The sequence below is a fragment of the Chrysochloris asiatica genome, unplaced genomic scaffold (assembly GCF_000296735.1).
Source record: "Chrysochloris asiatica unplaced genomic scaffold, ChrAsi1.0 scaffold00090, whole genome shotgun sequence".
NCBI classification, from domain to species: Eukaryota; Metazoa; Chordata; class Mammalia; order Afrosoricida; family Chrysochloridae; genus Chrysochloris; species Chrysochloris asiatica.
Genome location: NW_006408608.1, coordinates 3,074,212 through 3,096,015, shown reverse-complemented (window position 1 = coordinate 3,096,015; position 21,804 = coordinate 3,074,212). Strand labels below are relative to the sequence as shown.

Sequence of the window (21,804 nt, the reverse complement as noted above, 5' to 3'; positions counted from 1 at the left end):
CCTCTCTCCCTTACCTTGCCAGCCTCTGTGCCCCTCACTGCACGGTAGGAAGACTGTAGGTCTTTGGTAGGGGGTATCTAGGGAGCAGTATGGGCCATGGTGCTGGTGTTAACCTTTCTCTGCATCCTCCTCCACCCTCAGCTGTTGACCTCTGGCCAGCGGCAACTGCTCCTGTGTGAGACATTGACGGAGACTGTGTACGGTGACCGCGGGCAGCTGATCAAGTCTAAGGAACGCAGGGTCTTCCTGCTCAACGACATGCTGGTCTGTGCCAACATCAACTTCAAGTAAGCAGGCCTGGGCCAGGGGAGGGGATGGCCGGGGAAGTCGTCCTTCCCTGGGACCACCTTCTGTCATGTCCCTCCACTGGCCACTGTAGTTTACCAGTCCAGCTGCCATCAAGTTGATTCCGAGTCAGGGTGCCCTATGAGTGTCAGAATAGACCTGTGCTCTGTAGGGTTTTCAGTGGATGAATTTTCAGAAGTAGATATCCAGGCCTTTCTTCTGGGGCACCTCTGGGTGGACTCGAACCTCCAATCTTTTGGTTAGCAGCCGAACATGATAAACATGTGCACTACCCAGGGATGCCAGCTCAGTTTAGGTCTCTGATATTCCACCTTTCTCTCCTTTCTCTCCTGGCCTGTTCTGTCCCCGGTCCCAGGGCTGCGAAGTGTTGGGAGAGGTCACCAGGGCTGCCCGGCGTGTGAAGCTCTGCAGCCGGTGACTAAGCAGCCAGGAGCTTTGCTCATTTTGGAGCTCAAGAGATTCTTTTTTATTTTTATGTTTTATTGTGAGGTTTGCGATAGTTTACATGGGAAGAGAACATTAGCTTTACATTCATCCTATCGTATATTGTTTCATTGCCATGGTTACAATCCCCTCCATGCATCATCAGCCAACCAAAGGGTCTACCCAGCAAGCCTGCCCCAAAGTCGTCAGCACACAGCCCCTCTCCCTCTCTGGGTCTAGAGTCTCCATCCACTCCATCTCTCCACGTCATCGTCTCTGCCTCCATCTCTGGTGTCACTATTTCTCTAGGTAGGGTCCTGCACTCCGCTCGCTCTTCTCCCTTGAAGGTCCCAGGGACCTCCGCTCCTGGACTGCAAAGTCAATCACTCCCCTCCTTTTGCTACAAAACGTCCACCTTTACATGTGCTGTAATCTTTACAAGAGTAGATCGCCAGGTCTTTCTTTGGTGGTACTTTTTGCTTAACGGATGAACACAAACAAGTTGGATTAGACCTGCAGGAGTTTGCGTTTATCTCACACACAGAGTTCACCAAAGGCTGTGTCATTCAGCTTCCTCTGAAAATTTGGAGGATACACCAGGCTAGAAGGAGCTCTGGTGACTCAGTGGTTAAGCACTCGACTGCGTAGGACTGGTAGGGTACTGCAAACCCTCCAGTAGCTCCGTGAGAGAAAGACCAGGCGATCCGCTCCCATGAAGATTGTTGTTAAGTGCTGCCGAATGAGTTCTGACTCCCCTGTATAGGGTTTCCAAGGAGTGGCTGTGTGTTTGAACTGCCGACTTTGTGGTTCAACTCAACCTTGCAGTCCAGTGCTTTATCCCACAGCACCACACCAGGACTCCATCCCATAAAGATTGTTGTTAAGTGCCATCATGCCTAGAAAACCTTGTAGGGCATCGTACTTTGTCACAAGGGGCTGCTCTGAGTCAGAATCAGCTTGATGGCACCCAACAAGCTGGCCCACATTGCCAGGGCCACGGGGACCCGGAGCTGAGGCGCGAGGTCCCTTTAGCAGGACTGGGGCTCGGCTGTTGTCCACTGGCCCTACCAGGCCCAGCTCACTCACTATGTCCCTGTGTGACTCCATGAGCATCAGTCATTGCCAGCCTTACCCACATGCTTCCCGAGAACTCCAGCTGTGACCTTCCCAGCCGGGGTGCCTAACTACTTGTGTGGAGGAGAACCTCCACTTTCAGTATTTGACAACACTTAAAACCCATCACGAAAACAACAATGCAGCAACAATAGCTGAGATCCAAAAGGGAAAGCAATCATCTGACATCGGCTGCCAGTCCCAGCCGGGCTCTCCCACCTCCCAGCTGGAGTGCACACAGGGCACGAGGAGCCCGCATACGAGGCGGCTCTGCTTCCAGAGCGACACGGGCGTCCCGTGCCCGGTGAGAGGCAGATTTGCAGTGAGCAAGGAGGGTTGGGCAGGGACCCGCACACTCACTCACCCACCGTCCTGTGTTGACTGGACCCTCACCTTGTGCTAGTTCACAGCTCTAGACAGAAGCCCACCCTGTGACTGGGAGCCTGTGTCCCAGAGCCCAGCGAGCAGGGCTGGCTGACTGATTGACCGGTGGACGTATCCATTCATTCCAGCATTGCACTTTAAGTCCTACTTGTCCCAGGGAGCAGGCGGTACAGAGGCATGGCTGGCCCCCTCTGACCCATGTCTCTCAGTGTCTACTGGGAGTGGTAGGTGTGATGGGGATACCCGGGGACCAGCGTGGGGTGACTCAGGAGCAATCTGAACACCAGTTTCCTCATCGGGAATAGTGTAACACTCTTCCTAGAGGTGCCCAGAGGCCACCAGTCCAGGGACGGCCCTTGCCTCGTGTGGTTCCCCCACCTGGCCTGTCACCACGGCTTCTCCACAGAGCCCATCCATCTGTCCTTCCACCCAATGCTGGGCCCCATGGGTTTCAGCTGTTCTGAAATCACACAGTAGCATTAACACTCTCTCCTCCTTCTTGTCTTTTTCCTCAGACCCACCAACCACAGGTAGGTGGTGCAGGGGGCTCAGTGCTCACAGTGCATGTGATTCCGCATCTGGGGCTGGGCCTGGGCTTCTGCCTCCACAGGGCTTCCCGCTCTGCCTGCCTGGGTGTTGTTGGCCTGTGGTCTTCTGCTTGGGCCATGCGTGCCTGGCTGAGCTGGTGTGCCAAAGCAGTGCCAGGGTTAGACCTGTGGCTGGGCATGGTGCGGGCTCTCCAGGGCCTTGTCCTCTCTGTCCCTGGCAGGGGTCAGCTGGAGATCAGCAGCCTGGTGCCGCTGGGGCCCAAGTATGTGGTGAAGTGGAACACGGCGCTGCCCCAAGTACAGGTGGTGGAGGTGGGTCAGGAGGGCAGTGCATGTGATAAGGACAACATACTCATCCAGCACTCTGGTGCCAAGAAGACCCCTGCTGCTGGCCAGGCTCAGAGTGAGTACCACCCATGGGCCCCACCCACCTTGGGGACCCTAGGCAGAGAGGTTTTGGGTTCTGCAGCTCCAGACTGTAGAGAAATGTAGATCTACAGCTCTGCCTTGTTACACCTCTACCCCCACGCTGAACATGACCCCCTCCCCCCATACAGACTCACAGGCATACACATGTACATGCCTGGGGACCCTGAGTCAGACTCATGACTTCCACATCCTGCCTGCCCATCCCCTTCTTGTGGGCTGGGCAGCTGTCTCCTCCTCTCCATGTCTCAGGTCAGGGACCAGGCTGTCCTCCCTTCCTCTCCTGACTATCCCGCACTCTGTGGGACACCCGGGGGAACGGTAACTCCAAGTGGCTCTAGGGAGCATGTCCAGGTCCAGAGCGCCCACCCCCTCATGCCCCTCCTATACTGTTGCTTCCCCTGCCCCCATCTTTGTCCCCTCCTGCCTGTCCTCCACCCATGACCAGAGTTGACTTCCAGATGCAGGTCGGATCTGTCTGTGACACCCTCACTTGGTCCCGCAGGCCTGGCAGCAGGCCTTGCTTAATGCCTGGTGGAGAGGACATCACTAGACTTGCTGCTGCATGTGTACATGAATGAATGAATGAATGAATGAATGAATGAACGAATGAATGTGGTGCCCAGAGGCACCTTCCACAACAGGCAGGAAAGGCACTTCGGTTTCACTTCCCCCCCGTCTGACCCAGGAGGTTGCTCCATGGAACTCCTGCAATTCTGGAAACTCTGGGGGGTGATTGCACCATAAACTTTCGCCTGGGAGGGCTGGGCCCGAGCAGCTGTGCCCACTTCCAGAATGCTGTGGCTCTTGTTATACTGGTTTGTGGTCCGGACTCACTGTTCGTGGCTTCAGCCCAGCACGATTCTGCTCTCCCTCCCCACCCTTGGGGCTGTTGTTCTGTGGCCCCCTCCTTCAATGACTGTGGTCCTCAAACTCAAGTAAAGCCCTGGCTCTTGGAGGAGAAAAAGATTCTTGTTGAACCCTAGTTGGCTTTACATGATTTAAAAAATTGTATTGTTATTCAAATATGTAGAAATATGAATCGAGATCTAACAAACTCAGTTTGCTCATAGCCTTTGAACAACCATAAAGCCAAGACAGAGTCAGAAATTGAATAAAAATAAAGCTACAAAACAATAAAATTCCAATGAGCAACATTAATTTAGTGTGATGGATGAGGTTGTTTTCCTGGAACCTAATTGGTCCCAGTATGGAGGGGGGTACTGTTGGGGTACATGTTCTTGTGAGTCCTCTGTCCCTGTACCACAGAATGCCTTAGGAAGATTCACAGTTCCCACCAGCTCACCCCGCTTGGATTCCTGCAAAGCCCTTCCTGGTTCTGTGTTTGGCGTGTTTATATCCCACACCCTCCTCTGCTCTTTGCTCCGACCTGTAATGTAGCCCAGCTCAGCACCAACAGCATCCATGGACGCCCCGGTGCCAGTCAGTAGGTGACAGAGAAAGTGCATTCTGGGTGTCAGATACTCATCTAAATGAAAACCCAAAATAAGCCCACTGCCCCCAGGGGATTCTTTAAGGCCTCAGCTAGAGAAACCCTGGCCTATAGAATAGTATGGCATCCAAGAAGAGCTCCTGCCTTGTCCTGCTGGTCCCTCCTGCTTCCTCTTGCTGCCCACACCTTCCACTCCTCACTCTCCCCATCTGCATCATCACAGACATCTGGGTGCCCTCCTACCATCACTGACCCATCACCCTGAGGCCGTCCGCCCCAAGGTGGTAAGAGCAGGTACCCTGTCTGTCTTCCTGCTATGTCTTCAGTACCTGGAAGAGAATCTGGCGCATAGTAACTTCTTAGTATATCTTTGAGCCACTTGCTCTTCCTGTTCTTTTGCAAGCGCTGTGCCTGGCATGTGCTGATCCTTCCCTTGGTGTCCATCACACGCCCGGCCCAGAGATGTTTCCTCAGCAATCCTGGGCACGTTAGTTCTTAAGTCTTCTAGGAGCTCCATCAGGGCAAGAATCCCTCTAGTGCCCTGACCCCAGGGCAACAGCTCTTATTTTCTGTAATAAGTGGATGCTCGTTTTCTGGTTAGCTGCTTCCCTGCCCCGAGCCTGAGCCGGGTGTCTTCTCTGCCCAGACAAGGTGTACCTCGGCCCACCACGCCTCTTCCAGGAGCTGCAGGACCTGCAGAAGGACCTGGCTGTGGTGGAGCAGATAACCCTCCTCATCAGCACACTGCATGGTACCTACCAGGTATGCAACGCTCAGCCGGCCTCCCTGGGACAGCTCCTCTCACTGCTTTCCCTGCCCCAGCCAGAGCTCCATGTCCTGACCTAGAAGTCCACTGGGTGGCGCGGGTTGAGCAGAGTTCTCTGTTCAGTGGTCAGTCACTCTTGCAGGCTCCATTCCAGGCTGGAGAGGAAATTGGTTGGGAGAGAAGTCCAGGTGGGACTGGGACGAAATGAAGAGTTCCAGGCTAAGGCGCCATAGTTCCCCGCCACCCCACTCTACACTCCTGGGGTGCCGCATGACTTTCAGATCTGTCCTGGCTCTTGGAGAGTTAGCAGGCTATGGAGTGACCTTGTTGACTTCCTTGTCCCTAGAACCTGAACATGACCGTGGCTCAGGACTGGTGCCTGGCCCTGCAGAGGCTAATGCGGGTGAAGGAGGAAGAGATCCATTCAGCCAACAAGTGCCGCCTCCGGCTCCTGCTTCCCGGGAAACCCGACAAGTGAGAGGAGGGATGGCAGGGATGCTGCCGATGGGCCTGGGTCACTGAGGAGGTGGTGGGAGACTGGACCGGGAGCCCTTCTAGTTGTGAGATTGCTGTGATGGGAGGAGTGTGTGTGCTGCAGGATACGCCCAGCACAAGGCCAGACACCCCGTGGGTTCCCACAGGGAGATTGCTGAATGAATGAATGAATGAATGGACAGCTTGCTTCCCCCCTGGGTGTGCCTGCTTCTCTGCCAGGATACGTGGCCCTTGGCCTTTGGTTGACTCCCTTTGCGCCGTAACCTACTGTCTCACATCAGACTCTAGAGTCCCTTGGAACCCTCTCCAGGGACCCAGCCTGCCTGCCCTGCTGTCCCTGTCCCAAACACCCAGCACAGGTGGAATTGAGGGCAGACTTAGCTAGGCTGCCCTGCTGAGATGATGGAGGTGGTCTAGACTGGACTGAGTGCTGAGGTGCCCAGCAGTGTGGGTTACCACCCTGATCTGCTGTAAGGCAGGATTATTGGCCCCATTTTACAAATGAGTCAGGTGAAACTCTGAGACAGGCCCAAAACCTCAAAGTGAGGGCTAGAACAGGGTTCCTATGGGGTTTGAGTCTATAGGAAGGCGGCTTCGGGGGAAAGGTAGGGTCAGAGAGTTACAAATACAATGGCTGCAAGGAGAGGGAGATGGGAGCCCTGTAGCTTGAGGTGGTTCGCAAGCCCAGGAAGCTGGGATGGAACTGAGTCTGAGTTCTAGCCTGACTGCTGTGTCCATGCGGAGTGGCCTCATGTCCCTCCCACGCCCTCCCTGCACGAGCTCCACCACACACTCAGGCTCCTGCCCACACCCCTTTCCCTGCAGGTCTGGACGCCCCATCAGCTTCATGGTGGTCTTCATCACCCCCAACCCCCTGAGCAAGATCTCCTGGGTCAATAGGTTACACTTGGCCAAGATTGGACTCCGTGAGTAAACCCTGGGAGGTGCCTTAGGGGTAGGGGTGCAGAGAGGTGAGGCTTGGGGTGTTGTGTGTGTATGTGAGGGGGGTGTCCAGGATCAGTGAGGTCAGGGAGGGTCCGAGCTGAGGGAGGTGGGGACCGGAGTTGTGAATTCCGATGCTGCATTCTGCTTAGTGACCTTGGACAAGTCAGGTTCCCTCTCTGAGCCTCAGTTTCCCAATCTGTACAATGTTGGGAGCAGACTGAAAGTAAATGAGTGGTTGCCAGGAGGTGGGGGAAGGGTGTGGGTTTTTGCTCAGGGGAGGGACAAAACATTTCCATAAGCAGATAATGGTAATATTTGTTCAGCTCTGACTGCACTAAAAACCAACGAAGGGTACTTTATAACAAGGTAAAATTAGGGCAGGTGGATTACATCTCAGTAAAGCAGTCAGGCACACCCTCCTCCAAACGATGGAGGCTGGACTGCACCGATGCTCCATAAAGGACCTCTTAATTATAGTTTTCTCCTATTAGCTCGTAATAATGAGGATGAACCCCAAACCAAACCACTGCCATCAAATCGATTCTAACCCATAATAACAATGACCATGAACCCCAACCAAACCACCGCCACCGACTTGATTCTAACTCATAGCAACCCTACTGGAGGGTTTCCGAGACTGTGGTCTTTACGGGAGCAGGCAGCCCTGTGTGAACACCTGGTTTCAAGGTGGAGGAAAGTCTTCTTTGAACCCATGATGCTTTCTTGAGTGGATCTTGGTGGCAGGGGGCAGAGCTGACGGATGTGGGGACCAGCTGCCTGAGAAGACGCCCAGCCGCCTTATCTCACACACTTCCATTGCAGCAAAGTTTTAATGGAAGGAGAGTCATTTCAAATCTTATTTGAATGCCTAGGTCCCCCTGGGGCTTGAATAATTTGTTCTTTTTATTTTGCTAGTTTTTTTTTTTTTTTATCTGCAGTGCCTGGCGAGGGGGGAAAATAATATAAGCCTGTTAGAGATAGAATATGTTAAAAACATTTATTCACAAAGGATGTGATTCCTTTCATTCCCCACCCCCTAAATCTTTTTTCTCTCCCTGACTACTCTGTTTCTCTTCGTGTGCAGAGATCTTAATCCACGTGGGGAAAATTGGGGACTGAGCAGTGTGGACTGGGAGGGGTGCAACTGTTCTGCCTCTCTGGAGGATGGGGACTCTGGGAACCTAGTTCAAGCAAGCATCGCCACTGCTGTGTGTGTGGTTTTGGGAGAGGCAGACCTCCTGAACCCGAGGTCTCCCTTGTAGATGAGAGGGCTGTACTGGGTCTCCATAGGCGCGCTCAGCTCTCACACTTGAGAGGTGGGAAAGGATTGTGTTTAGCACTACGTGTGTAATGGAGCCAGGCTGCCTGGATTCAGTCCCCACTCTGCCACTTAGCTGTTCTGTGACCTCAGTTCCATTACTTAGCTTCCAGAAGCCTCGTAAGGTCTCTAGATGGCTTAGTTTATACTCATCTAGCGTAGTGGTTACGGATTGGGCTGCGAACCTTAAGGTCAGCAGATAGAAACTACCAACTGTTCCGCAGGAGAAAGATGAGGCTTTGTGCTCCCGTAAAGATTTACAGCCTCGGAAACCCTGTACAGGGTCGCTATGGGCCGGAACTGACTCCACGGCACATTGACACCACCACCACTAACCTAAAAGTTGGCAGCTCAAATCCTCCTAGTGGCACAACAGAAGAAGGGCATGGAGATCTGCCAACAAAGCTCCGTGGAGCACAGTTCCACTCTGTAGCACTTGGGACTGCCATGGATTGGAATGGGTTTGATGGGAAGGGGCTTGGGTTTAGTTTTTAGATGCCGCCTTGAATTCTACATCTGAAAATGGAGACAATGATAGTGCTCCGTCGTAGGGCCTTTAGGAGAGCGTGGGTGGAGGGTTACAGAAGGTGCTTAAACCTGATGCTTAGGGACCATGAGGGAAGTCCTAAAATAGATATGTCTTCACTTGATCATGAGAAGCGGCCGGCCCAGGTCACATGTAGTTCATTGGGGCCAGGACCCCTCTACTTCTCTCCACAAATAGCCTCCCATTCTGCATAGGCATGGGGACAGGGCTGCAGATGGATGGTCCCAGGGAAGGACGAGCTGAGGCTGGGGACTTCCGGGAGTTCTTCCCTGCCACCTTCCCACCCTTGGCACTCTTGATGTCTTAAATGACCCAGAGCCTCTTCCACACCCTGCCATCCTAGAGGGGCTGATCTGCTCTCCTGGCCTCTCTGGACGCCAGTGTATCTCTGCAGGGAGAATGGGCTGAAAACATGCCTGTGGATGGTCAGCAGGATCCCCGGGTGCTGGAAAGATGAAAGGGGCCATGAGGGTGGCTTTATTGGGAAGGTGGGAGAAAGGCTATTGGGCCACTCACAGGGCAGCAGAGAAGCGGTCTGACAATGAGATTGAGCATAGGAAGGAGTTTGGGGGTCAGGTCAGGCTGGAGAAGCAGGGCAGGGCCAGAGGTGGACTCAACATGGTGGTGAAGGGTGAAACCCCCATGGACAGCCACCTTTAATAATGCTGTTAGGTATCGTGTTGACCAGTTCCCACTGAGTCACTTTGTAAGGTTTTCAGTGACTGATTTTGGGGAAGTAGATGACCAGGGTTTAGGCACCTCTGAGTAGACTCCAACCTCCGACTTTCTGATTAATAGCTAAACCCATTCGCACCACCCAGGACTCTCAGGCGTATTGTTAATAGGCACTGTTTTCTTTTTTAGAACACATATATGTAGAAATTCAGTTTCTAGATCTTAGGGCACGATGGCATGATTGCATTCTTCAAGCTGTGGGACCACTCACACCTTCCATTTCTGAATCGTTCCTCCTGCATTCACAGAAACTCACTGCCGCCTAAGCTTCCCATCTGATTTTCCAAGTTCCTGTTGTCACTCTGATCCCATATTTTTGTTGTTGTTGTTGTTGTTAAGTGCCATCGAGTTGGTTCCAACCCATGGCGACCTAGTATAGAGTTTCCAAGGAGTCACTGGTGAGCTTGAACCGCTGACCTTGTAGTTCAAACTGACCTTACGGGCTAGTACATTACCCCATGCAGCCCCACACCAGGGCTTCATGATCCCATATTGTTGCTATTAAGAATCATTGAGTCGGTTCTGACCCATAATAACCCTGTATAGGGTTTTCTAGGAGCGGCAGGTGAGCTTGAACCACCAACCTTGCCGTTCAAACCGACTTTGCAGTCCAGCGCATTAACCTGCAGTGCCACACCAGGACTCCTCAAGCTAGGCATTATATTACATTCCTTCCAGTGCTCGCAACGACCCCAAATGTTTGGAATTATTTTCCTCGTTTTCCAGATGAGGCTCAGAGAAGTTAAGTAACCTCCTCACTGTCACACAGTGGGTTGGAGTCTGAGTTGGGATTTGCCTAATCTCTTCAAGCAGAGTCAACCCCCTGGGTTGGAGGGGTTGTTTGAGGATTTGGGGGAGCCAAAAGGGGCATGACCTCTGCCCTGGACCTGCCCCTCTGGCACACGGGGTGTTCTTCTGTGCAGAGGATGCTGGTGAACATCATTGGGCACTAAATAAGCTCCCACTTAACGTTAGGGGGACACCCCGGCTATACCACGGGTGCCAGTTCTCAATGCCAGGTATCCCGAGCAGGCTTTCAGCTTTCAGCAGCAACAGCCTCCTAATTTGGTCTCGGCCCCTCTGGTTTTGTGTTAAGGACAATGGCAGTGGCAGATGGGGAGCAGCAACTCCATTTTCTGTTAATGCTCCCAATTGCAGACAGCAAAGGCACCATCTGGAAGGAGAAGGTCAGACGGTTAAAAAAAAGAAAAGAAAAGAAAAAAAGTCATAATGAATTGCCAGGACTTGATGGGCTGTGGGTGCGTGGTGGGGAGGGAGGAGGAGCACTGGGGATGAGGTGCTCTGCACTGAGCCCCAGGAGCCTCCCAGGTGAGGAGCTGCAGGGTGAAGGCCCATCCAGACTGCTGGAGTGTCCATTCCTTAAGAGCAGGGATGGACCCCGGAGTGCTGTCATTTTTTTGTACCCTCAGGGACTTGCCTGAGGGTACAGCTCAGGAGCCAGGATGTAGATGCTCTGGGTCGGGGCCTGCCCACAGGATGTGCCTTCTCTGTTACTGCCACTGAGCTGCCGGTATGCACTCCCAGGATGGACACGTGGTGAACTGAGCTGCCCCTTCCTCAGGCAGGGCTGTGTGCGCCGGTGCCTGTGTTTCTCTTTGTCATACTTCCTCTGACATCTCTGAACCTCTGTTTCCCAGCTGTGGAATAACCAATTCCTGTGGGTCAAATGGTTAACACACTTGGCTCCTAACCACAAGGTTAGAAGTTCATGTCCACCCAGAGGCACCTCATAAGAAAGACCTGGCTTTCTACTTCCCAGAAGCCAGCCATTGATAGCTGTATGGAGCACAGTCTGACACACACGCACAACGTTTGAGTTGACTGGATGGTAGCTGGTCTGGCCGTGGTGTCTGTGAGGATGCCAGGAGACTGTGTGGGACAGAGGTCAGTCAGCTGTGCCATGCTATTCATGGAGAGCCAGGCTGGTACCACGATGCCCTTTCCCTGATGGCTGTCCCACATCAGCCTTGTCTCCAGGGGTTTGTATGTGCAGTGGTGCCTGGCCCGGAGGACACCTGTACACGGGCGACCCCCCACCCCAACTCCACCCCCCAAGCAGGAGCGAGCTCCATGAGTGCAGTGGTCACCAGAGTGGGGCGTGAAGCCGGCTGTTCCCATAATAATGTCTGGCATTTGCAAATGTCATTCACTTTTCAAAGAACATCCACACCTGCCACCTCAACTTGTCTCTCCTTTCCGTGATGGACACTCAGATGCCGTCATTCATGGGTGGCGATGACATTTACCGAGTGCTTGCTGTGCGCAGAGCGCTGCTGGAGCTCCTTGCCTGCCCAGCCCTCCTCTGTGCAGTTTCCAGTTTGACCTGACAGTTTCTCTTTAATGAAAGAAGCCAGAGGTGAATGTGCCCATAGGCCACATCTGGAAATCAGGGCTCTCTGAGGAAAGAGACAGGACTCATGCCCTGGCCGCCTGTTGGAGAAGGGCTGGGACACAGTGCAGGAGGGAAGAAGTGTGGCAGGGCCCTCCAGGGAACCCCTGTGTGGTAGGGGAGTGTGTGCACACTTGTGAAAGGACAGACAAGCTGGCTAAAAAGCTGGACTGTCCTGACTCCCACAGGGGCCCGAGAGAGAGACTGGACTCAATCCCATCTGCGTCAAGAAGAGGCCGCCCTAGAGAGAGCCGTAGGAACAGCCCAGGGCTCATCCTGTTTAAGTTACTGAGAAAACTCTAGTGTGTGGAACTTGGTAGTAGCCAAGAGGTGAGGCTGGGAGGGTGAGGAGGGGTCCCCGCAGGTCTTCAAGAATAGTTTGGACAGTATTTTCCTTACTGTTGTGAAAAAAATATACAATACAACGTTTGCAAAGTCAACTTTTTCTTGTGTCCTCCAATCTCATCCATCTTGATGTGCAGCTGGCACCAGATTTCCCATCACGGTAAACAGAGACTGACTGCTTCTACACAGTGGCTTCTTCTTCCTCCCTCCTGCCCTGGTGACCACGACATCAGCCATCCAGGATTACCAGGATAGCTCTGGCCGCTGTAGGGAACTCTGACTGCAGGGGGCCCATAGATGTGTGGTGAACTGAACTGCCCCTTCCTCAGGCAGGGTTGTGTGTGCACCAGGGTTCCTGCTTCCTCTTTGTCACTTAGGAATGGCATGGGGGTGGGGTGGGGGCTGGGGAGACTGATGTCACAGCAGCTCTGGCGATGACGTCTCCTCCCCGTTGTAGGACTCTGTCCCCACAGTTTGATGTCACTGTTAGTAGCAGCCCTGGCTCTCGGGGAGGTTGTCTTGTGGTTGTCCACAACAATCACCATGGAGTCCTAGTGTGGCATCGTAGGATAAGCATTTGACCATCAGTTGGCGGTTCAAACTCACTAGCTGATCCCTGGAAGCCCTATACAGGGCCTCTGTGAGTTGGAACTGACTGGACTGCAATTAACAGCATCAACCTACTCCTCACTTACTGACGGTCTCATTATCTGACATTTCACATGCATGCCAATAGTAAAAATCCATTATCTGACTATTTTACGCATTAACAGCATGCATCTGGCAGTAACTAACACCATGGTCCCTTATGGGGTCTCTGACTGGCAGACCCCATGTGCATTTAGAAAAAGAAAGCTTGTATTGCATAGCATTTCCCTGCCCGTGAGGTGGATGGGTGGTCTCTGCTAGGGTGCCAGGTGGAGCAGAGAGGGGATTGGAGTGTTGTTGATAAATGGGGAGTGGGTGCAGTCAGCTGAACAAACTTATCCTAAATCAGTATGATTTTCCCATTACCATTACCCCACCCCCACCCCCTCTCCTCTCCCACCTCTGGTAACCACGAGTAAACTCTGGTCTCTGTACATTGGTCTTGTCTTTTTACGTGAGTGGGGGTCATATAATATTTGCCCTTTTGTGACTGGCTTGCTTTGCTCAGCATAATGTCTTCAAACTCCACCCATACTGTAGCATGGATCAAAATTTCACTTCTCCTACTGGCCGAATAGTATTCCTTTGTCTGTATGTCCATTTATCTGTTGATGGCCATTTAAACTGTTCCACTTTTCGACTATCGTGAACAGTGCTGCAGTGAAGATCGGTGTACAAGTCTCCTAGTCTCTGCTTTCAAGTCTTTTGGGCATATACCTAGGAATGGAATTGCTGGATCATATGGTTCTAAGGAGCTCTGGTAGCATAGTGGTTACGAGTTGGGCTGCTAACCTCATGGTCAGCAGTTCGAAACTACCAGCCGTTCCATGAGTGAAAGATGAGGCTTTCTGCTCCCATAAAGATTTACAGCCTCGGAAACCCGGTGCAGGGTCGCTATGGGTTGGAATCGAGTCCACAGCACATAACTACCACCATGGTTTTTCTAAGGAGCCGTGGCAGCATAGTGGGTTAAGTGTCGGACTGCTAACTGCAGAGTTGGTAGTTCAAATCCACAAACTGTTCTGTGGGAGAAATTTGAGACTGCTCCCAGTAGAGGAGTCCTGGTGTGGCACTGTGGGTTAATGTGCTGGACTGCTAAGTCGGTTTGAACCATAAGGTTGGTGATTCAAGCTCACCAGCTGCTCCTTGGAAACCCTATACAGAGTTGCTATAGGTTAGGACCTGACGGCACTTAACAACCACAGCAGCTCCCAAGTCTTGGAAACCCTATGGAGTAATTCTAGTCTGTCCAAAAAGGGTCTCTATGAGTTGGAATTAAGGAGCTCTGGTTGTTGTTGTGAAGTGCCGTAGAGTCGATTCTGACCCATTAGCGACCCTGTATAGGGTTTCCGAGGAGAGACTGGTGAGCTTGAACCGCCAACCTTACAGCTCATAGCAACTTTGCAGTCCAGTGCATTAACCCGCAGCGCCGCATCAGGACTCCTAAGGAGCTCTGGTAACGTAGTGGTTATGAGTTGGGTTGCTGCTCTCATAGTCATCAGTTCGAAACTGATGAGGCTTTCTGCTCCTGTAAAGTTTTACAGCCTTGGAAACCCTATATGGAGTCACTATGAGTCAGAACTGACTGGACAGCACTTAACAACAATGTGAGTTGAAATTAACTTAATGGTAGCGGGTTTAGCTTTGGTTTGGGGTATGTTCTATTTTTAGTTTTTTGAGGAACCGCTAAGCTGTTTTTTCTACAATGATTTTACCATTTTGCATTCCCACCAGAAATGGATAAGGGTTAGAATTTCCCCACATCTCCCTTATTTTATTTTTCTTTTTCCATCCAGCAGGAGTGAAATATCTCACTGTGGTTTGGAGTTGCGTCTCTCTGGTGGCTAATGATACTGAACAACTTTTCATGTGTTTGCTGGTCATTCCATGGTGTTCTTGGGTGAAATTTCTAGTCGTTTTCCTGTTTCCTGATTGGGTTGTTTGTCTTTTTGTTGTTAGATTGCTGGAATTTTATGCTTACTTTGGTCATTCGATTTTTATCAGATGCATGGTTTCTGAAGCACTTCTCCTAGTTGGTAGCTCGCCTTTCACTTTCTTTGGTAGTAAAGTCTTAAAATGAGCAAAAGTCTTTCATTTTTATGAGGTCCTGTTTATTTATTTTGTTTTTTGCTATTTGGGCTCTTGGCATTATCTTAGAAAGCTCATTGTTGAAAGCTGAGCCTGACAGTGTTTCTTCTAAGAATTTTATGGTTTTCGTTTGTACTGGTATGGCGCTGCGGGTTAAAGTGCTGGACTTCTAGGTCGATTTGAACCTCAAGGTTGGTAGTTCAAGCTCACTAGCTGCTCCTCAGAAACCCTATACAGGGTCGCTATGAGTCAGAACTAACTCGACAGCACTTAACAGCAAGAAGTTTGCACATTTAGGCCACTAACCCATTTTGAATTTGCTTTTGTGTGTGGTGTGAGGTAAGAATTCGGATTCATTTATCTGCATGGGGACATCCAATTTCCCCAGCAACATTTGTAGAAGAGACTCTTCTTTCTCCTTTGAATGGACTTAGCACCCTTGTCAAAAAGCAGTGTGGGTTTATTTTCAAGCCAAGTACTTTTGTTTTTAAATGTTTTATTGTGAATTATGTGATAGTTTACATGGGAGAACATTAGCTTTACATTCATCCTATCGTATATCGTCTCATTGCCATGGTTACAGTCTTCTCCATGCATCATCAACCAACCAAAGGGTATACCCTGCAAGCTTGCCCCCCAGTCTTCAGCACACAGCCCCTCTCCCACTCTGGGTCTAAAGTCTCCAGCCACTCCATCTCTCCACGTCATCGTTTCTGCCTCCATCTCTGGCGTCATTACTTCTCTGGGTAGAGTCCCGCTCTCAGCTCTTCTCCCTTGATGGTCCCAGGGACCTTCACTCCTAGACTGCAAAGTCAGGCCTGATAGTAGTTATTCACTGTTGTACCACATGAGTCCTATCCACATCTCCTTTCATCAGTCCTGCCCAGACAGATTGGATATGACTCAGTGGAGATTCTACCTTCCTCTGCGCCCTCTGGATCTAGGCTCCCTCTTGAAAGCTTGTAAGCCAGTCACTTCTTGCCTTTGTAGTGCCTTCCCCTTCCCATTTTGGGTAGCCAATGTCTAAGTTGCCCATCCCTGTCTACCCTATGTATTGAGGGGGTGGGAATGATCCTCGCTATAAAGATTTGTTCCCTCTTTTGAGCTTCTGCATCCATAGGTGTAGGTCAAGTTCATCAAATTATATCAGATTACTCCTTTCCTCCTCTTCTTTCTTCTTCTAGTTGAGCTCTGATCATCCAGTCATTGAAGCCAGGTCAAGTGGGTATTATCTGCAAGTGTGGGTGTTCTTGTGCATATGCCCTCTCTTCTTATCAGCTGAACACTTCACTCTCCATTCTAGTCCTCTGTAGCTATGTCACTGACTCTGGGCCCAGGAGTCCCCAGATCTTGCCAAACTGTTGGCCAACCAGATATCCACCTGAGTTCACAGGACTATATTGAACGTGATTGGACTTAGCTCGCAGCTTCATTGCTGTTTTTCCCTCACTTCCCCTTACTGGTGACCAACGTGGCCACCAGTCAGAGCACATGTCTGCTTGTGTATTCCCATTGAGTCTCAGTCTTGGAACAGGGTTTGCCCTGAGGGGCCCTGACCACTTGCCTTGATGTCTCCTGGGTGAGCAACTTGCTTGTTCTTGTAGTAATCATTCGGTCTGCCTATATTGTTTGTATTTTTCCTGTCAGTCTTTCTTTCAAGAAGTATCTTCTTCTAGCCACTCTAGGTAGGTCTGCTTGTCCTTTCCAGTGGAAATTTCCCACCTCACAAGATTCTGGATGCAGTTCAAGATTCCATCTATGATCTTATGTAATGCAGAGGCTCCGTAGGAAGACTCCTTCACTGGGCACGTTGTAGCCCCATTTTAGGCGTTCCAATCAGTTATAGGCAGAAGACAGACTTACAAGCTTTCTGTGGTGATATTTCTGTCTATTCCTTTCATTCCCCCTCAAGTGTCTATTTCATAATGGTATGCAAGGGAAACTAAGATTCAAAAGACAGCCAAGCATCTTAACATTATTTCCTCTCTTATGGCCATTCCAACCATGTCTCAATCCCTGTATCCCAGAGCCCTGTTGTTCCAAGATTGTGCATACATACATCATTCTTTATCTCTGTCCCACTTAGCCCATTCAAGCCAAGTACTTTTAACTTGTACACGTAACATGCCCCTTGGGATGTGGGGAACCCCAGAGTCAGGTGGTTCTTTAGATTTCAGGGTAGCCTCAAGAGAACACAACCATTCAACATTTTAATGTGTTTTTTTTTTTGTTTTTCAAACCATTTCACACCCAATAGTTCATATGACCATCACAACAACTGCAGGAGGGAGGAATTTTATAGGTCCCTTGTTGGTGCTGACAGAAAGGATGGCAGTTTGAAACCACCCACCAGTGCTGCAGAAGAAACGGACTGGTGATCTTCTGAAAAAATCATAGCCATTGAAAGTCACATAGAGCACACAGCTCTACGCTGACACACGTGGGGTCACCATCAGGTGGAGCCCACTCTGACACTGTTTTGTTTTTTGTTTTTTTATTGTGAATTGAGTAATAGTTTACATGAGAGAACATCAGTTTTACACTCATCCTATCATATTTCATTTTATTGCAATGATTACAATTCCCTCCATATATTATCATTCAACGGTATTTGCTTCTATTCCCTCTGTTTTTTGGGGGAGGGGATTCACACAAAACACTCAGGAATATATAATCATTTAAATAGCCAAAGGGCACATTTTGCAAGCCTGCCTCTTGGCCACCAGCCTTTCTCTTTCCATGAGTCTAGAGTCCTCAGCTGCTCCCTCTCTCTATGTCCTCATCTCTGTCTCCATCTCTGGTGTTGCTGCTTCTCTGGATTGGGTCCCATATTCCACTTGTGCTTTTCTCCCTTGATGGTCCTAGGGTCCTCTGTTTCTGGACTGTAAGATTAACTACTCCCCAGTTTTTGTTACAAAACTTCTACCTTTACAGCTGTGACAGTCGCAATTAGTCATGATAACCATTACTACTGAATCATAAGAATCTTATCCCCATCTCCTTTCACCAGACCCGTCTAGACAAGATGAAAACTATTCAGTGTAGATTTTACCTTCACTTGCACTCTGAAACTAGGCTCCCTCTTGAAAACTTGTAAGCCAGTCACGTCGTGCCTTTATAGGCACCTCCCCCTCCTGCAATTTTAGCATAGTGGTTAGGAATCGGACTGCTAATCTCAAGATTGGCAGTTTGAAACTACCAGCCATTCCGCAGGAGAAAGATGAGGCTTTCTGCTCCCACAAAGACTTACAGCTTCAGAAACTCTGTACAGGGTCACTATGAGTTGGAACCGATGCCATGGTACTTAATAACAACAAATGTCTAGGTTGCTCATCCCTGTCAACCCTGTGTACAGAGGAAATGGGACTGATTCTTTTTTGTTTAAGTGTTTATTGTGAGTTGAGTGATAGTTTACATGGGAGGACATCGGTTTTACACTCATCATTTCATTGCAATGATTACAGTCTCCTCTGTGCATCATCAGTCAATAGTATTTGCTTCTAGTCTCTCGTTTGTTGTTTTTTTTGGATGTACACAAGAAAACTCAGGAGTATATAATCATTTAAACAACCAAAGGGCACTTTCAGTGGCACTGTGTTTTGTTTTTTAATTTATAGGTGAGAAAACTGAGGCTCAAAGAGTTGGGGTGATTTTCATGAGGTGGTCACACCTCAGATTCAAATGTTTAGTTTCCTGTCTCCTTGCTTGGGAACCCCACACACCAAATCTGGAATGTCATCTCAAACAGCAGGAGTCCAGGCACAAGCAGGCCGGTCCCTGGGGCCTGTGTGGCTCCCTTGGCATGGAGGGACTCTCCCTGTCCTGCCACTCTCTGGTTCTGACCAGCCTCACTCAATTTGTCCTCTGTTCATAGGGGAGGAGAACCAGCCAGGCTGGCTATGTCTGGACGAGGATAAGAAGAGCAAAGCCCCATTCTGGTGCCCCATCCTGGCCTGCTGCGTTCCCGCCTTCTTCTCCCGGGCCCTCAACCTGCAGGTGAGTGGAGTGGGGCTGCAAGATCACCTGTGAGCTTCCAGGTGTCCCCACCATGGGAGAGAGCCAAGCCCAGTTCTAGCTCTTTTGCTGTCCCAGAAGCCAGCTCTTCCAACAAGGCATAAGGGGAGGCAGGCTCTCCCTTTTCCAGATAGTACATAGTGATCATCTTAGCAGTTGACAACTGGACTTCAGCTCAGGAGATGCTGTGTGGCTGGGTCAGACCACGTAGGGCTGGGCCCTTCACCAAACCACTAGGCAGGAGCTGGCTTCAGGTGGGGAGTGGAGAAGCCTTTATCTCGGTGTGCTCCCCAGCTGCCCCACCTCTAGTTGGTAAGCACCTACTGTACTTTCCCCAGTGCTTTGCCAACATTCTCTTGTGTGAATGATGGTAAGAACTCTGAGCTGGTATTTTTATATTCCAGGTAAGGAATCCAAAGCTCAGACAGGTGACATGGTTTTCCACAGAGGACACAGCTAGTAAGAGTGGGGTGCTGCCCTCTGGTCCTGACCCAGGTCTTCACCACTAGGGTGGCCTGCCTCCCTGGGCGGTCTGATGCAATCCTGGCTGGACTCTCCCCATCCCTCCCTCAGTTCTGGGGACCCAGGAGCAGGCTGGGACCTGTTGTTGTTGTTACTAGTCGTTGAGTTGACCGGGACTCTCGGCAACCTCATGTGCAATGGAATGAAATGCTGCCTGGCTCTGCTGCTTCCTCCCGGTCATCAGCATGCTTGGGTTCATTGTTGTGGCCACTGCTGGTCTGCTTCCTTGAGGGCTTCCCTTCCCTCTGCTAGTTCTTCAGTTCCCCATCCTGAGACCCTAAGTAAGCGAGTCCAAGTCTGTGCTCTTTGGGGTTTTCATTGGTTCCTTATCAGAATATGATCTCCAGACCTTTCTTCCTAGTCTTAGTCTGGAAGCTCCAATAAAACCTGTCCACTGTGGGCTTTGACATATCTATGGCGTGGCTTCCAGCATTGTAGCAACATGCCAGCCATCACAGTGTGACAAGCTGACAGATGTGTGGTGGACCAGATAGATAAGCTCCCAAGGGACATGCTGATTGGGTCGGGGTTCTAAACAGCTGCAAGAATAGATCCTAGAGACGTGAGTTTATTTCATTTATTTGAGCACCTACTGTAGGCCAGGTCCTGGGCCCGACACTGGCAATTCAATGACAATAAGACAAAGTCCTACCCTCTTGTAGCTTTTAATCAAGTGGAGATAGAGAGAAAGTCAATAAACCAACAGAAGGAAATAGGTGAGAGTGATGCATGAGATAACGAAGATGAATCAGTGATGGAGGGCCACACAGCCGGGGCGCAGAGAGGGCCACCTGAAGGAAGTGCATTTTAAGCTGAGTCTGGATGGCACGAAGCCCCAGTGTGGATGGGGGAAGGAATATTCTCAATAGATAAACCAACGACAGGCATGGAGACAGTCGAGTGGCTGCTTGAGGGTCAGCGTGGCGATAGCTCGGTGAGCCAGGAGGAACAGATGGCAGGGAGGTCAGCCAGTGGGTCAGCTGGACCAGGCTAGGTTTGGATTTCAGCCTTAGAGCTGTGGGTGGTGCCATGCCTCGGACTGACGTGAGCTTGTCGGTACTTTGCGGGGATCACAGCATCACATTGTTCTGGCTGCTGTAGGAGAGTGAACTGGACAAGAGGAGGGTGCGCATGAGTCCCGAGAGATCTGTCCAGAGCTGCATGCTGGGACCCTCCTGAGAGATGGCTGGATGTGGCGTGGGTGTGGGCCACGGGCAGAACTAGGGTGAGAGTGGGCCAAAATGTCAAGAGACGCCAAAAACCTCCCACCGAAAGATAAATCATATTTTAAAAAAAATTTGGGGTGACAATATACATAACAAAACAATACCACATGTCCACTACAGCGACATTGACCACAGTCTTGAAGTTGTGCCATCCATAAGTCATATTTTCATGCAATATTGAAAACAAAATTAAATTGGCAAATGAAGGCTCGCAACTCAGCTTCTCTCTTTGGGGTTAAGAAAGTGCCGGGGTTGCGGTGAGTCCGGTGAGGCAGGTGGTACGTGTTACTAGCACATTTCATGTTTGCTCATCATGGATATTTTGCGTTGATTTTGATTTAAAAAATAGAGTACTTGACTACTGAGTTGTTTGTCAAACTACTGGTGCCCCCTGAAATTTTGCACACACGGTGAGTACCTCAGTTGCCTTGCCCCAGTCCTGGCCGCGGTGGAAACCCTGGTTGGCGCAGTGTGGGGAGCTGAGGTAGAGAAGGGAGGGCTACACTGGGAACAAAGTAAGGATGTTCCCAGGGCTTTGGCTTGAGCACAGGGAGAATGGTGTCACCTTGAGCTGGGGGTAACCCCCCTCAGGCTGACTCAGGGACTCCGTGGGGAAACCATGTCGAGTTCTTAGCACTGAGCCCTGTTCACGGTCAGCGCTAGCTAAACAGTCGCCACAATATTAATGATAATGCTAATAACAATAAGAATGGCAGTGTTGTTTTAAATGTGTTAATGACAACATGGTAGCCATGTGTGTGCCAGGCTCCAGTCTAATGCTCTCAGCTGTTAGCTCCCCAAGGCAGGCAGGAGCTTCGCCTCCTAGCTGAGCAGAGCGAAGCTGGAGCTAGAGCAGTACATACCTGCCCAGGTCCCCACGAAGGTGACCTGCCACTCCTGCCTGTGCCTGCTTCCTCCTTCTCTCGGGGGACTTGGCATATGTGTGTCTACGTCGTCATTCCCTCACCAGACAGCTTAGGGATGGCCTGGACATTTTAAGATTCAGGGACCCTGCCTTGGTGGGGTGTTTATTGATTGGTAGGGAGACCAGTTGAGTCTGTGAGCACCATCCCATGGGCTTTTGGGGGAGAG

The 21,804-nt window shown here is 50.6% G+C and overlaps 1 protein-coding gene across 1 annotated transcript in view; it reads left to right on the top strand.

Moving 5' to 3' along the window:
* The window catches only part of ARHGEF10L (Rho guanine nucleotide exchange factor (GEF) 10-like), a 135,757-nt gene that overhangs the window by 64,384 nt on the left and 49,569 nt on the right, over nt 1-21,804 (top strand). Inside the window, exons 14-20 of the mRNA XM_006866407.1 lie at nt 142-287; nt 2,742-2,756; nt 2,996-3,177; nt 5,300-5,415; nt 5,766-5,893; nt 6,740-6,840; nt 18,825-18,946. Coding sequence (XP_006866469.1) covers nt 142-287; nt 2,742-2,756; nt 2,996-3,177; nt 5,300-5,415; nt 5,766-5,893; nt 6,740-6,840; nt 18,825-18,946 — 810 coding nt within the window. The remainder of the gene's footprint in view (nt 1-141; nt 288-2,741; nt 2,757-2,995; nt 3,178-5,299; nt 5,416-5,765; nt 5,894-6,739; nt 6,841-18,824; nt 18,947-21,804) is intronic.